A 16,353-nucleotide genomic window follows, 5' to 3' on the forward strand; every position below is an offset into this window, starting at 1 on the left:
AATATGAGGCAGAAAAGCAAATGATGTAAGAGAAGACATACAAAGTGGAATGTCAGTTCAAGAGGGAAAGTATTTCTAGCTCAGGAGTGTTTTTGGACGAAGGAGAAAAATGGATTGTGCCCTGAAGAAAAAAAGTGGGCTTTTTGATAAGGAGAGGATGGAAGCAAGGCATTGTAAGCAGAAGTTACAGTGTAAGCAAAGACAAGGAGTATATATAAGAATAGTGGACACTTTTGTGGTCAGGCTGGATTGCAGAATACTTTAAGGAGAGTGGTGAGATATACTAAAAAATAATTGCTTGGGACAAAATAAGCAGTACGTGGAATCCCAAGCCAAAGAGCATAAATTCTATTTTACATGAAATGCAACATTGTTGAAGATTTTTAAATATGAGGATAATATTATTAGCTACATTTAGGAAGATTAATCTGATGATACAAAAGATAAAACATTAAAAGGAAAATGATACATGATAAAGAAATAAAAGATCTGAAGGATTTAATTTTCTTTTAAAATATATTTCAATATTCCTACATTCATGATAAGAGTAACTAATCTATCATCAATGCCACATCTGACAGGCAAAAGAACATTTCTGGACATATATAGAGGTTTGTAGTAACCACAGAATTATCTTCTACAAAATGGTTTTTCTTTCTAATCCAAGATCCTGTACTTTGTGTATTTCCTGAGCTCCTAATATGTGTATGGCAATAAGAGCTGGGTAAGTACTAGAATCGTCAGGACAGTGAAAATAAATATAAATAAGCCATGAAGGGGTCTTCAGGACAGATTGCAAGGATAAGACCAAGCCTTCTAGGTCAAATCTACAGATTATATTCGGCTCTTCTCAGCTTTCTCTTATTATCCTACCTCTCTGGCAAATCCTTATTGTCCTTTCTTCTACCAAATCTCTCAATGCGGTAGCTCCTCAAGGAGTCAAAATGGGCTCTCTTCTCTTCCGAGGTCAACTCATTGACTACCAAGGTATGGCCCACTATCTATGTGCTGATGACAACAAATAATGTACCACTGGCTGAGACCTTTCTTCTGAGCTTTGGGCTCTAGCATTCCAGGAAACAGATGGCTCTTAGCGCATTTTTATGGAAATTAGAAAAAGATGTCCCTTCCTCAAATAAAAAATTTTAAGTTACTATATATTGTGGTACAACACAAACAACTGTAAGTGGTGGTCATTCTCCTCACAAATCCTCCCAGATTCCAGAGAGTACATAGCAGCAGTAGCAGCATGAACACTCTGTACCATCACATACCTCAAAATAATAAAAGCCATATAAGACAAACCTTATTTTTTTTTGCTATTGTTGATTAAAAGTCTGTTTTACCTGATATAATAGGCCATTTATGTTTAATATTAATATTGATATGTGAGATACTGTAACAGACATTATGTTGACTGTTACTTAGTTGCTTTGTATTCTCCCTTGTGTTACTATTTTATAAAAGGTGTATTTTTTTTTCAAATATTTTTAGACTGGTGAGTATCAACCTTTACTTTCAATGTTTAAAACTCCTTTGAGTATTTTTTGAAGGGGCTGTCTAGTACTGACAAATTCCCTCAGTGTTTGCTTCTCTGGGAAAGACTTTTTTCCTCCTTCATTTATGAAACTCAGTTTTATAGGATACAAAATTCTTGGCTGACAGTTATTCCAACTAAGAAGACTAAAGACAGGACCCCTACCCCTCCTGATTTGTAAGGTTTCTATTGAGAGTCTGCTATTAGTCTAATAGGTTTTCCTTTGTAAGTTATTTGATGCCTTCATCTCACAGCTTATAGGATTTTCTCCTTCACAGACTTTGGCCAGTCTGATGACTATGTGCCTTGGTGATATCCTTTTTGCAATAAATCTTCCAGGAGTTCATTGAGCCTCTTGTATCTGGATGTCTAAATCTCTAGCAAGATGAGGTAATTCTTCCACTATTACTCTCTGAAATAGGTTTTCCATGCTTTTTGCTTTTGCTTCTCCTGAGGGATACCTATGATTCTTATGTTTGGGCTTTTTTATTTTATTTTATTTTATTTCAGCTTATTATGGGGGTACAAAAGTTCAGGTTATGTATATTGCCCACGCCCCCCCATCCCCCCTGAGTCAAAGCTTCAAGCGTTTCCATTCCCCAGACAGTGCGCATCGCATTCATCATGTAGGTATACACCCATCCCCTCCCCCCACCCCCACCTCTGTCCAATATTCAATTGGTGTATTCCCAAATGTGCACTTAGGTGATGATCAGGGAACATAGTCCCCATTTTTCTGAGACTTTGTTCATTTCTTTTGACATTTTTTCCTTTATTTTTGACTGACTAGGTTAATTCAAAATCCTTGTCCTCAAGCTCTGAAATTTTTTCTTCTGCTTGGCCTAGTCTGTTGTTAACTTTCCACTGTACTTTAAAATTCCCTACATGACGCTTACATGATCGCAGAAGTTCTGTTACGTTTTTCTGAAAAATATTTATCTCTTTAGTGAATTTTTCATTCATGTCCTGAATTATTATTTTTTTTTTTTCTGGTTTGTGTTGTTTTTCAACTTTCTCATAGATCCCACTGAGCTTACTTGCAATCATATTTTGAATTCCATATCTGACATTTCAACAATTTCCTTTTGGTTGGAGTCCGCTGCTGGAAAGCTAATGTGATCCTTTGGGGGTATCAGAACAACCTGTTCTTTCGTATTTCCAGAGTTCTTATGCTGGTTCCTTCTCATTTGGATACTCTTCCCTCAACTGAAAACAGATAGCTTTGCAGTCCATTTGTTTTTTATGCTGGGAACACTGATGCTTAGTGTAGAGAGGGAGAGAGATACTTCCTTTTAGCTTGTAGAATTAGGTACCCACTATGGTGTTGCTGGCAATTTGGGTCAACTGCATCTCAGACCCCTGGGAGAGTGTTCAGGTGCCAGCAGACATGGTCTAGGTTAGGTAATCCCCAGTTCCTGGGCCCCTGGATGGTATGCTTGAGTCCTGGGGTGATCAGACCAAGACCAGGCTGGCAAACTTGCCCTCAAGCCTGAGTTCAGGCACTGGCTGTGACAGGGAACAGGGGGATAATCTCTTGGTCCAGAGGAATGCTCAGGTAGGAAAAGAGTAGATGCATGGTGAGCCTGTAACAGGGCAGGTGGGTCCTTCTTGACAAGATTAGCAGAGGCAGGCAGCTGCGGGGTGCACAAGCTGCTTATACCTCCCTCTCTTAGCAGTGATAGCAGTCTCTGTCCTTAGCGGCGGCACAAAAGTGCCCAGATTCTCAGCTCCCACCCTGGTCCAGCTGCAGCAGAGGTGGTGGAGGTAGCTATCTGCTGTGTGCAGGGCTACCAGAATGGCTGTGGGCTGTGGGTGAAATGCTCCAGCAGGAGAGTTGTAGTTGTGCCTGGGACTTGCCTCCAGGGAGGGTAGGCTTCTCCCAGAAGAGACAGGCTGCTAGCTTCACTTTCCCTCAGGGAAGGCAGTAGTTTTTGTCCTTGGGGCACATGGAAGTGCTTTCTGTGGCTTTTTAAAGGGAAAGGAGTGAGCCCCAAGTTCTGTGGAAGCCTGGTGTGATAAGTGCTCTGTAAGAGGTAGAACAGCTGCTCCCAAGTGCCCTAGCTTAATCATGCCCTGTGAAACCTGTGCCAATCCCAAGCAGAAACAGCCATATCTACCTTGGCAGCAGTGGGCAGGGGAGAGGATGAGGAAGAGAAGGCTCCACTTGGGAGGGAGCTGGCGCCCTGGTCCCCTTTGTCCTAAGTGGCCCTCTGGCATGCTACACTCTCCTCCAAGCTAGGAACAGCTTGCCCTGAATGTCCATGCTCCAGGAGACCCACAGTTCCCATAGAGCCCACTGATCCCTCAAACCTGCTTCAGTCCAGGTGGGTGCTAGGGAAGGTTGGCTGTGGATCCAGTAATTTAGAGACCAAGGGGCTGAGATTCCCCAGTTGGAACAGGTACAAAAATGCTGCCTGTCTGTGAAAGGAGGGAAATAAACCACACCTTCTGCATAACCTGGGCACAGTGAGCAAAGTACTAATGCGGGTGTACCCCTTCTTCAAGTCTAGAACTGGCCATCTTGCAGCATGCCACATCAAAAGCTTGGGAGCAGAGGCAACCATGTTCACAGGATTGGGTGGCTGGAGGAGGGGAGGTCCCCATCTCCATGTCTCTTCCCAGGCTTTGGTGCTGCTTCTGCTCTGGGGTGGGGACACTCTCCTACCCTACAGACTCCACTCTGCATCCATGTCTCCACTCCTGCAAGGGGTGCAGACAACTTCAAATCACGAGCCAAGGGCTCTCAGGGGCACAAGAGTGCATGTTCTGCCTTCCTCTGTCCCAAAAAGCATTCATGGTACTTCCCAGTCCCCTTGGGGCAGCCTCCTCCATGGGTCAGAACTCTGGGAACACTGCTGCTCTCCTATGTCTTCCTGTTCCTTTGTAGCTATCACAGTCCAAGCAGATGCTGAGGAATGTTCGTGTAGGATCCAGTGACAACGAGATTAAGAAGCTATGACTTCCCAGTCAGGACAGAGGCACCCAGCATGTGCACAAGCAATACGGTGCCCACTGTCTCAGCTTAGGTCTGTGGTAGAGGGCAATGACCCTTTTTGGGCCCACAACTCAATGCTGTGATCTCAAGAAGTTCTCAGTTCACTGATGGCACCAGTGCTTGGACTCATGAGGATAAAAGGGCTCTCTGACAGATCAGGAGCTGGTAAACTGCCAGTGTGAGGGGAGGGGTAATAAACACTCCCACCTACCCTTTCTGCTGGACTCTGAATCCCTCAGGGGTTGGTCTCTGCAAAATCTTGCTTCTTCTTGTTTTCACCTGTAACTTCCTCCCCTGGGATCTCCAATAAGGGTAAATTCTGGCACTCTCCCCTCAGTATTTCACCTAGGCTATGCTTTCCACCTGAAACTTTCTCTTCTTCTTGGGACAATCTGGCAACCAATGTCACTAGCAGCCATCTTGCCCCCTCCTCCCAGATATAGAATTCTTGGTTGATAGGGTTTTTTTCCACTAGCATTTTGAATACGTCATTTCTTTTCCCTTTTTTTTTTTTTTTTTTTTTTGCTTTTAGAGACAGGTCTTGCTTTGTTGCTCAGGCTAAAGTGCAGTGGCACAATCATAGTTCACTGCAGCCTCCAACTCCTGGGCTCAAGCGATTCTCCTGCCTCAGCCTCCTGAGTAGCTGAGACTATAGGCATGAGCCACATGCCCAGCTAATGTTTTTTTATTTTCTGTAGAGATGGGTTCATGTTATGTTGCCCAAGCTGGTATTGAACTCCTGGGTTCAAGTGATCTTCCACCTCAGCTTTCCAGAGTGCTGGGATTACAGGCTTGAGCCACTGCACCCAGCCTCAATATGTCATTTCAATGTCTCTGGCCTCCAAGGTTTTGATGAGAAATTATTTGTTAATCTTATTGTGAATGCCTTGTACATGTAAGTCACCTCTCTGGATGTTTTCAAGATTCTCTTTGTCTTTTGACAGTTTGATTATGATGTGTCAAAAGATGTGAATCTTTTTGAGTTTATCCTGCTCAGAGTTCTTTAAGTTTATCAGATGTACATATTAACAATAATCATCAAATTTGGGAGGGTTTTGGCCATTGTTTTTTCAAATACTCTTCCAGCCCCTTTCTCTTTCTCCTCTCCTGGAATCACCATTATGTATATATTTACAACTTGATGGCATCCCATAGAACTGAAATTCTAGATTCTGTTAATTTTTCATTCTTTTTCCTTTTTCTCACACTGGATAATCTCAATTGACACATCTTCAAGTTCATTGCTTCCTTCTGCCTACTCAAATCTGCTACTGAGCTCTAATTTTTAATTTGGTTATTGTACTTTTTAACTCCAGAATTACTACCTGGTTCCTTTTTATAATTTCTATCTCTTTATTGATATTTTCTATTTTGTAAGGCTACTGTTCTCATATTTTCCTTTAGTTCTTTAGACCTGGTTTCCTTTAGCTCATTAACACATTCTAAAATAGCTAATTTAAAGTCTCTGGTGAGTAAGTGCAATGTCTGTGCTTCCCCGGGGACAGTTTCTTAATTGCTATTTCTTCTGTGTATATAACATACTGTTTTTCTCCCATATAATAGGAAACAATTTTAATTAAAATTGTTGAAAACTGGACATGTAAATTGTTGAAAACTGGACATGTAAATAATATAATGTGGCAACTCTGGAAATCAGATTCTATTCTCATCCCAGGGTTTGCTGCTGTTGCTTTATGTTGTTTGATTAATAACTTTTCTTAACTAATTCTGTAAAGTCTATGTTCTTTGTTGTGTTTGGCCATTGAAGTTTCCACTCAGTTGGGTTAGTGGTCAGTTAATGTCTGAACAGAGATTTCCTTAAACACCTAGAACCAACAAATCTCCAAGTTTTCACTGAAAGGCTCTGTGCACGGTGGGACATGCCTTCAACACTGACCCAGGCAGTTGTTAGCTCTACCTTAGCCTTCCCTTTTCTTCTTGTACATAGCTACAAGGTCAGCCAGAGATAAGAGCTAGGGCCTTGGGTCTTTCCTGAGCATACACGCAGGCCTACTCATGTGGTCTCCTTAGAGACCTAGCAATATATCAGAGATTTTCAAAGCATCTATGAACATCTCATCCTCAGGTTTTTAGTTAGTTTTTTAGTTAGTCTATTGTTTTCCTCAACTGTTAGCCTTTACCTCAGGCATTGTGATATTAAAATAATTCCCAGAAAATGTCTGTGACAAATGCCTTTCCCCTTCCTTCCCCAGAAGCTTTTAGCACTAGATGGCTCCCAGTCAGGTCAAGTAAAGATAAGCCTTTTGAGTGGAGTCTTCCAAGGATCTACCAGACAGGTCAAATACCGAGAATTCTTTGGGAATAAAGTTTTGAAAGAGGTTCAGCTTTGTTTTGCTTCCTCCAGTCTTGGGAAAGTAAGCTGTTATTTTTCAAGGCTATCACTGAGTTGGAATGCTGGGAATGAAACTAGGGCAAGTTAAAATGCCAAAGCTTATTGTTCTTACCACAATTCAGCCATTTTTCTTGAATACATATTCCCTGGGTTACTGCAAGCCTTTGGTTAATTTCTAGAATTTCTAAAACATTTCCTGAAAAGTTTGCCAGCTTTTTTTGTTGCTTTTAAGGAGGGGAGAATTTTTGGAGTTCTTTACTCCACCATTTTTGCTGCTGTAACTCCTTACCTGCCCCCCACTCTTAAAAAATCTCAGCCAGTTCTCTTACTATGGCTTTTTGCTCCGATTGACAATGATTATTAACATATAAATAATTTAATGTCTATAATGAAAGTCAGGGTGAAGTACAAAATGGCTTACAAAAAAAGGCACGGTACCTATTTTCACAGATCTAACTGTACAATATAAATGAATTTTTATATACTACTTAAGAATGTTAATAGGCCTAAGAAGTAAATGTCTAACATCTATCTCTTTCTTTGGGAGATTGTTTCCATTGCCCTGTTTTTTTGTTTTTGTTTTTGAGACAGAGTCTCACTCTGTTGCCTGGCCATGGCATCAGCCTAGCTCACAGCAACCCCAAACTCCTGGGCTCAAGCCATCCTTCTGCCTGAGCCTCCCGAGTAGCTGGGACTACAGGCACGCACCACCATGCCCAGCTAATATTTTCTATATATATTTTTAGTTGTCCAGATAAATTCTTTCTATTTTTAGTAGAGACGGGGTCTTGCTCTTGCTCAGGCTGGTCTTGAACTCCTGCCCTCGTCCCACCTCAGCCTCCCAGAGTGCTAGGATTACAAGCGTGAGCCACCGCACCCAGCCTGTTTTTTTTTTTTAAGGATCTTATGGTTCTATTATTTACTTATTCTCAAGTGAGGAACAATCTTTTTGGCCCAAGTATTTGCTAACAATGGTGTATGGCTTGCTCTTGGCCCCATATTCTAATTGGATCCTCTCATATCTTTGTATGTGCAATATATTGACGTACAATATATTGACAGACAATAGAATAAGAACAATTCCTAGGCTTTCTACTAGTCCACTGATCTAAGAAAGGACTGTTTTCTATTCCCAACTTCCTCACTCTCAGAATAGATGGAGAACATGAAAAACTACAGCCTCAAGTGTATATAACTACTAGATCTCTTTGTGTCTTACTGATGCATTCAGCACTTAATCAACAAGGCCAATATTTCTCAGGATACAATGCACTACCCGAGTCATTTTCTCCTCTCATCACTCATCACTATTCAATCTTTCTCATAGTATTAAGGATATAAATGGATAGCAGGACACTGGAGACATCAAAAAGTATCGAGACACCTGACCATATTTCTATCATCTACAGATTTCTGTCTTCTGAACTGCGAGTAAGTGGGATAAAGAGTTTCTTACCTGGAATCATTTAAACTAGTTTGTTTTCTTTCTGTAGCCATTAAGTGTGTTTTTAAAATCATAGCCCTGGGCCGGGCGTGGTGGCTCGCGCCTGTAATCCTAGCACTCTGGGAGGCCGAGGTGGGTGGATCGTTTGAGCTCAGGAGTTCGAGACCAGCCTGAGCAAGAGCGAGACCCCATCTCTACTAAAAAATAGAAAGAAATTATATGGACAGCTAAAAATATATATAGAAAAAATTAGCCGGGCATGGTGGCTCATGCCTGTAGTCCCAGCTACTCGGGAGGCTGAGACAGGAGGATCGCTTGAGCTCAGGAGTTTGAGGTTGCTGTGAGCTGGGCTGACGCCACGGCACTCACTCTAGCCTGGGCAACAGAGTGAGACTCTGTCTCAAAAAAAAAAAAAAATAAAATCATAGCCCTGTAGGGAGTGGAAATTTCTTCATTTCTGGCTATAGATTTAAAAATTAATCCTAACATTTGGTAAGCATTTTTCTGGTTCTCTTTTTCAGTGCCATGATAGTAGGAAATTAGGAGAGGTTATTTCAGATGTTTTAATGCAGCTACCATTAAAAATTATTTTTCATATAAAAGTAACAAAACAATTTGCCAAATACCAAGGACTTCTCCTCTCTTTGTAACTTCCACACATATGAATATGTTTATGAAAAATTATGAAGAAAACAATTTGTCTAAAGTGAACCAAGTCATCTCCTGTGGATCACTCAAAATACTATCCCATCAATCAAAACCCCACACCACACCAACTCGGCACCCTTAAATTAAGATCCCCAGAGGAAATATTTATTTAGCCCTTCCATGGGGTGCTATTCATTTCCTAAGTCTGCGGTTCCCCTGCAGTGAACTCACAGAGGTGCTACAGGATATTTTAAGATTCCAGGGAAAGAACAGTGATATTTGAGTGTTCAAGCTCAAGGTAGTTCAAAGTCTCAACATCATAAACTACTAGCTCAAAGTAGTTCAAAGTGTCAACACCAGATGGTACTATGCTTTTAATGCTATTGAGTCTTTGCAAAGCTGGATTTTTGGCAGTTGCTGTAATAAAAAGCAGGGAATGAGAATGGTTGCGTCCAATCTTAGCTCAAGGTTTGGGAAGTTGTACAGTGCCCAACAGTTGCACATACCTTATTAGTAAGTAATTTTGGTTATTTATGAACAAAATATTTTTTTCAACAACCAAAACAAAAAAAAAATAACAGTTTCATTAAGTTGTTATATCAAAACAATAAGTATTGATGTCCTAATACCTTAGTTGCTGTTTGAAAAAATAATTGTTGTATTATTCATAAGACTGAGAAAAAACAATCACTGAAACACTAAGGGTACTAGTATGAACCAAAAAAGCTTGAAAACCTGTGCCCTAGATAGAGTCCACTAACCCAAACAATTGTCCATACAATTTTCTTCATCAAATATTTATTAATTTGTATGGATCTGATCAAAGAACTCACCTATCTGAACCAGAAATCAAGGCATGAAACACTCCATATTTCACTGAAAGAGTAAGAGCACTGAGCTTTCATTTGTCCTATCAGAGTCAACAAGAAAACACACAAATAAAATTTCAAAATATAAAATGGTTTCTGCATAATACCTGAATGTGAGCTCTCAACGGTGGTGTCTGATTTGGAATCCAGCGATGAGGGAATTTGTCCTAATTGTGGAACATAGTACATCTTCGTACTACCAGAAGGCTTATATGGCAATAATAAAGGCTGGCCTAGGGAGGTAAAAATCAGAACAATTAATAATAAAACATTCATTAATTCACTGAACAAAACTAGAATGCATCCCATGAGCCAGACAGTGTTCAAGATTACTGGAATACATGAGTGAACTAAGTAGAGATATACCTCTACCTTCAAGAAGCAGCAGAATTCTAAAGGGAAAGATACAGTAAACAATTGACATATTAAATGAGTAAATTATCTAGTATCTTAATAAAGTAGAAATGACATGGGAAAAAATTAGAAATGCTGAGAAAGATTAGAAATATAGTGGAAATTAGGGTTTAAATGTAGGGGAAATGTAGTTTAAATAGGATGGCAAGGGTAGGTTTCATCGAGAAGATGAATTTTTAGCAATCTATTTCATATACAGAAGACTCTAACTAAAAAACACCTTATTGTATATTAAACCCAAACCTGGTCATTGTTAACCGTTTTATTCTGTTCCCAGAATCATAGAAAATAAGTCTAATCTTCTTTAAATGACAGAGCTTCAAAACAACGTTTCTATTGCAAGAATATAAATACTTAACATTAAGCAAACACATAACAGAAAAGAATACAAGGTCCTACCACTCAAAGATAACTATTATTAACATTTTAATGTATACCCTACCCAGCTTTTCCCTCTGTTTCTATTTGTCTACAGAGCTGTATGAATATAGTACACATCATTCAGAATTAAGCTTTTCTAGTTTACATTTGCAATAAAAATATTCATTTTATTTCTTATTCTTCACATTTTTATGGTTATACCACAGACTAAATATATTCAAGCCTTTCCCTAATGTTGAAAATTTAGGTTGAGTTAAATTTGCAGTCATAAAGAATTCTGTGAATATAGCTTTTCCTGTTTATACTTATTTCCACTGCCACCCATGTCAGGTAAATTCTCTGATTACAGAGTGAAAATTTATACCATTTTTGAAGTAAAAAAAATACTACCTGCTAAATGGTTTTCTAACATGTCTGTGCCAATTTACTCTTCCTCCAACAGCAAATGTACAGTCATTAAGACAAATTCTTAATAGGGGTAAACAGAATCTTCTTTAAATTTGCCCTCATATGATTATTGCTGAGGTTGAACTTTTTTCTATATACTTGTTTTTCTTTCATGGTATGGTAGAAACCGTCAAATGTCCCCTCATACCCACCCCTCCTTCATATATACACTATATTTTCCAATCTCCCATACAGCCACGTAAGCACACATGACTAAGTTTGGCCCATAGAATGAGTGCAAGAATATGTGCAACTTCTAGGCTTTCCATTAAAGCCCCCACCTCCTAGGTACTGCAGATCATGCAGCAGTTACACAGGATCCAGAGATAGAAGTCACACTGTAGGATGCCAGAGACACCAGACACAGAGCACAGCTACCTGCTGTAGGCCACTTACCTGTAGTTTGGAATTTCTGTGATAACAGCTTATTCTGTACCCTAGTACACACTCACTAAGCAATCAGCCAACTAATTTTAAATCTACTGGAGCTGCCACTTACTACCTATGTGATCGTGAACAAATTACTCTTTTTTTTTCTGCCTGTTTCCTTACCTACAAAATGGGCTTGATAATACTACCTACCTCTTACAGTTACTGTGAAAATTTAATGAATTAAAAAATATAAATTACATCAAAGAGTAATTTTAAGATGTTTAGAGATAAAGTGCTGAGTTCTTCCACTCCTCTTCTCCCTAAATAAGTAACAAATTTATCTTAAGAACACATTAGGTAATCCCTATTTTTCTTCATTGTGAGAAACAAGAGTTACTCTTTTATTCTAAAATGTTCTTTTGTTATTCTTCCTAATGAATGTTAAGATCAATTAAGCAAGTTCAAAAGAACAATTTCATTAGAATTTTGGGAAGAATTATGTTAGAGTGTAAATTTATTTGGGAATAAATGAGATCTTTACAATATTCAGCCTTCCTATCCAGAAATATACCCTTTTCTTAATTTAGTCAACTGTTCTTTTCTATCTCTACACAAAGGATTAGTGTTTTCTGCATATAGATTATTTAAAATTTTTATTTAGGTTATTTCTAAATATTTTATGGGGTGGTATCGCTCATATGAATAGTACTCTGAAGACAGCGACCATTTCTCCTGGCTAAATGCCTCCAGTTCCTTCAATTTATCCTTATCCTTATAGATCATGGTTTTCTCTAATGTCCTGTCATGACTTCTAGATGGATTCCTAATTGCCCATATCTAGTTTATAAAAATCAAATCTTCTAGATTCTGATAGTCCCAGAGTAGAATGAGGTCTCTCTCATTGTGGACACAATAATAATCTTTTTATTATTTAGAACTATGTCACCATCCTTGAGAGCTCCATCATTCTGATGACTTATTTTGGCAATGAATTCCATAGTTAGATCCCTGCTTCCAACAAGGACCTCACTTCACAGTGAAGAAATAAGACAAAAGGCTGATGCCTACAGGGATTCACTGTTCTCATTATGTGCCTTATCACCTACAACCATCCTAAACCTTAAAAAAAAAAGTGAGTGAGGTATTTACTGATAACTGTTATGGCACAAGCTGGAGGACACCACTTTCTGAAGGTGGAATGCTACTGAACTAAGTATGGGATATGCTCTGAACCATGTATGGTACTTTCCTATACCAAGTACCAGACAGAATGCATGCATTTGGGAACAAAGGTAGAAGCTTTTTTGGAACTGTTTGCTTTCAATTTTTGTGACTCTGAGTTTTGTTAGATGGACGATCTTAGAAATAAGAAAGGGACACTTCTATCAGGGACAGGAGCCATTTTATATTTTTTATATCACTAAAGCAAAACATGAAGTAGCATGCAGAGTGTTGACTAAATCTATGAATGACCTGAATGATCAAGAAGAAATAAGGTTACCTTAAAAAAGGAAGTCATTAGGAGTAACACCAAGGGGACCACTTTACCATGTCTGGTGACAGAAATTGTCAAAAAATGACCTTAACCCTATATATACAGGGTTAGTAAAGTCTCAGACAACTTAAGAATATCTGTACCACTCTATCAAACAAAAATATGAGAGGAAAAAAAAAAAGTTGTAGCCCCCACTTTTATTTGGTCATTGCAATACTTATTGTTAGAATACTGATTTATTAATTTTCTTCCTCCACCAGTGTATATAAAGCTTTATAGCAATGGTTAAATGTATCATTTAATTCACAGGTTGTAGAAAATTAACATTAATGACTGGGCAAAATTACAATTGACATGGAGCAGGAATGGCTATCACATGGAGATGGAGAATTTGGAGACAAATAGTGGCTCTTTGCAGGTCTCGACAACTTTATGTTTGGATGCAAGTAGTTTTAAGGTTACTTTGGACTGCCTGAGTAACCTTAGGGAAGAAGTGAGTATAACACAAATAACAGCTGTCTGCGGGAAATGCAGCAAGGACATCAGAGTGGCAGAGAAAAAAGTTTAACTATAAAATTTATTTCTTCTAAAAATTAAAAATAGAATCAAATATAAATATACAGTATATTACTTTGTTAATTCAGAGTAGTATGTAAATAGTCATATCTTTAACATACTTACTTACTTACTTAGAGACAGGGTCTTGCTATCACCCAGCCTGGAGTCTGTGGCGCAATCATAGCGCACTGCAACCCTGAACTCCTGGGCTTGAGCAACCCTCCTGCCTCAGCCTCCTGAGTAAGTAAGAGGACTATAGGCACATGCCACCACTCCCAGCTAATTATTTCTATTTTTATTTTTGTAGAGACAGGGCCTCGCTATGCTTCCCAGGTTGATCTCGAACTACTGGCCTGAACCTTAAAATGTTTTTATACCAAAAAAAAAAAAAAAAACAACCTCACAAAATTTTACTTTTGACCTACAGTATTAAAAATAATACTGTATTAATAAGCAAAATATTAATCTTTCAAAAAATTTATAAAAAACATAAATCGTGGCCTCTATAGATTAATTCAATTTGATAAGAGAAGTTTAAAATACACTTTCACAACTGAGTTTCCCTTTTTGTGTTTCTGCCATCGCCCTGAAAACAACATACCCCAGGATAACAATTGACCCATTAGCCTGGGTTTCAGAAACAAGCATTTGGAATAAACGCAAACCATTTCCACAGCTTAGAGCCAAGTGCAGCCTGTTTGTTACTGGGTATCACTATGGCAATAGGTAACTAACACATAAAAGTGTTCTTTGTGATAATTTATTAAACTATTTATATTTTGGGGGTATACTTTTATTTCACAATGAAAATGTTAAAAAATTATAACCATCTTGGCTAGGTGTGGTGGCTCACGTCTATAATCCCAGCACTTTGGTGGGCTGAAGCAGGAGGATTGCTTGAGGCCAGGAGTTCAAGATCGGCCTGGGCAACATGCGACCCATCTCTACAAAAAAATGAAAAAAAATTAGCTGGATGTGTTAGCGCATGCCTATAATCCCAGCTATTTGGGAGGCTGGGGTGGGAGAATTGCTTGAACCCCGTTCAAGGTTATGGTGAGCTGTGATTGATTACCCCATTTATATTGCAGCCTGGGTGACAGAGCAAGATCCTGTCTCTAAAAAAAAAAAAAAAAAAAAAAAAATTATAACCATCTTAATACATAAATGCATTTATTTAAGTTAAATTCAGTGCAATTTAAATGCTGAACCAAGCAATTTTCTTTATATTTAGGCATATCCCATCTATATGCAGATAGTAGGAAAACTTAAAATATATTTTGAGTAGGTTTATACAAAATATTAAATATTTTAAAATTAGTAAAGTTTCCATCAAAATATCATAGAAACTATAGCATATAAAACACTCTAAATATAGACCTCATGGTGGCGACTGCTAACTGTTCACAAAATCCATTTCTTCTTCATCCTGGAAAACACAGCTAAACTATATTCCTAGTCAGTGAAAATGATTGGGGCGGCTTCCAGAACTGGCTTATAAAAACTTCCCATATGTGCTCTACCATGCTTTTTGTTCCTTCCTGTTGACTGTGAATGTGAATCCAAGATAATCTAGGGCTTCACGTGTTAAAGACAACAGGGCAAACAGTCCACCTAGGTCCTTGGTGATTGTTTTATAAGCAAGAAGTAAACTGCTATTACATTTACACTATCAGATGTTTTTGCATCTATTTATTATAGTACATAACATTACTCTAATACAAAATACCAATAATTTATCTGTCTACCTACAAAAAAACCTCAATTATTTTTAAGTTGTTATGAACTACTTGGATTCTTACTGCAAATATGCTGAGACAAAAATAAGTCAGTCACAAGCAGAATGAGTTCTACCTGTTGTTAACTCTACTAGAAATTAAGATAAAAATATAATAAATCATATTCTCCTGATAGCTACATAAATAAATGACATAATCATGTGGATCCTAATTCTTAAATTAAAATTAGGTTTTCTGACTAGAAAGACACAATCACCAATTTCTACGATAATTACATATAAGAGTTGGTATAATGACCTAAAATGCAATCACATTCTCTTACCGTCTGTGCCACGAGGAAAAGCAATGTGTTGAACTGAAGATGAGGAAGCAAACTTTACAGGAGCTTTGTTTAGCTTCTGGGAGCTAGACTCTGTAATTTCACGTCCACGATCTTCAGCATTAATAAAAATCTCAGACGAAAACATGGTCTTTTCTGGACTTTCTGTTGTTATCTGAGTGACTGCATCAGACGATAATTTTTCAGGAAAGGCAGAAGATGAGGTCTTAACCTTCTGTGACGATCTGAACAAAAAAGGAGAAAGAACACAGCAGGTCATATGCTTGGTCTATAAAAACCCAAAATCTCTTTCCAAAAGTGGTTTCAAGGAATATTTATGGTTTCAAGGAACATTTAAGTAGCTACAAGAATATTTTGTTGACATATCAATCCCAAATGTTGTCAAGGTATTTCTATGGTACCCTTCATTTATTATAATGTGATGATGTATATACTTACTTTTATTTATTTTAAAACCTACTTTTTTTTTGTTTTTGAAAAGACCTTATTCTTTTTATTTTTCTCATTTTCTTATAATTTTATTTTTTTTATTTCAGAATATTATGGGGGTACAAATATTTTGGTTACATATAATGCCTTTGCCTCACCCAAGCCAGGGCTACAAGTATGCCCTTCCCCTATATAGTGCCCTCCATATCCATTAGTTGTGAGTTTACCCAAAACCTACTTTTAATTTTAATTTAGAATGCCATTATATAATTTAGCTGAGGAAACGGTATTTTTCAGTTGAGTTGAAAATACATTTTTTAAAATAATTACTGGAT

At 38.2% G+C, this 16,353-nt stretch overlaps 1 protein-coding gene across 1 annotated transcript in view; it reads right to left on the reverse strand.

The window, feature by feature from the left end:
* ALMS1 (ALMS1 centrosome and basal body associated protein) overlaps positions 1-16,353 on the reverse strand; it is a 169,892-nt gene that overhangs the window by 64,693 nt on the left and 88,846 nt on the right. The window contains exons 11-12 of the mRNA XM_069494170.1: positions 15,572-15,813; positions 9,954-10,079 (exon numbers count right to left, since the gene is read on the reverse strand). Of these exons, the coding sequence (XP_069350271.1) occupies positions 9,954-10,079; positions 15,572-15,813 (368 nt within the window). The remainder of the gene's footprint in view (positions 1-9,953; positions 10,080-15,571; positions 15,814-16,353) is intronic.

Source organism: Eulemur rufifrons, chromosome 19 (assembly GCF_041146395.1).
Source record: "Eulemur rufifrons isolate Redbay chromosome 19, OSU_ERuf_1, whole genome shotgun sequence".
Taxonomy (NCBI): domain Eukaryota; kingdom Metazoa; phylum Chordata; class Mammalia; order Primates; family Lemuridae; genus Eulemur; species Eulemur rufifrons.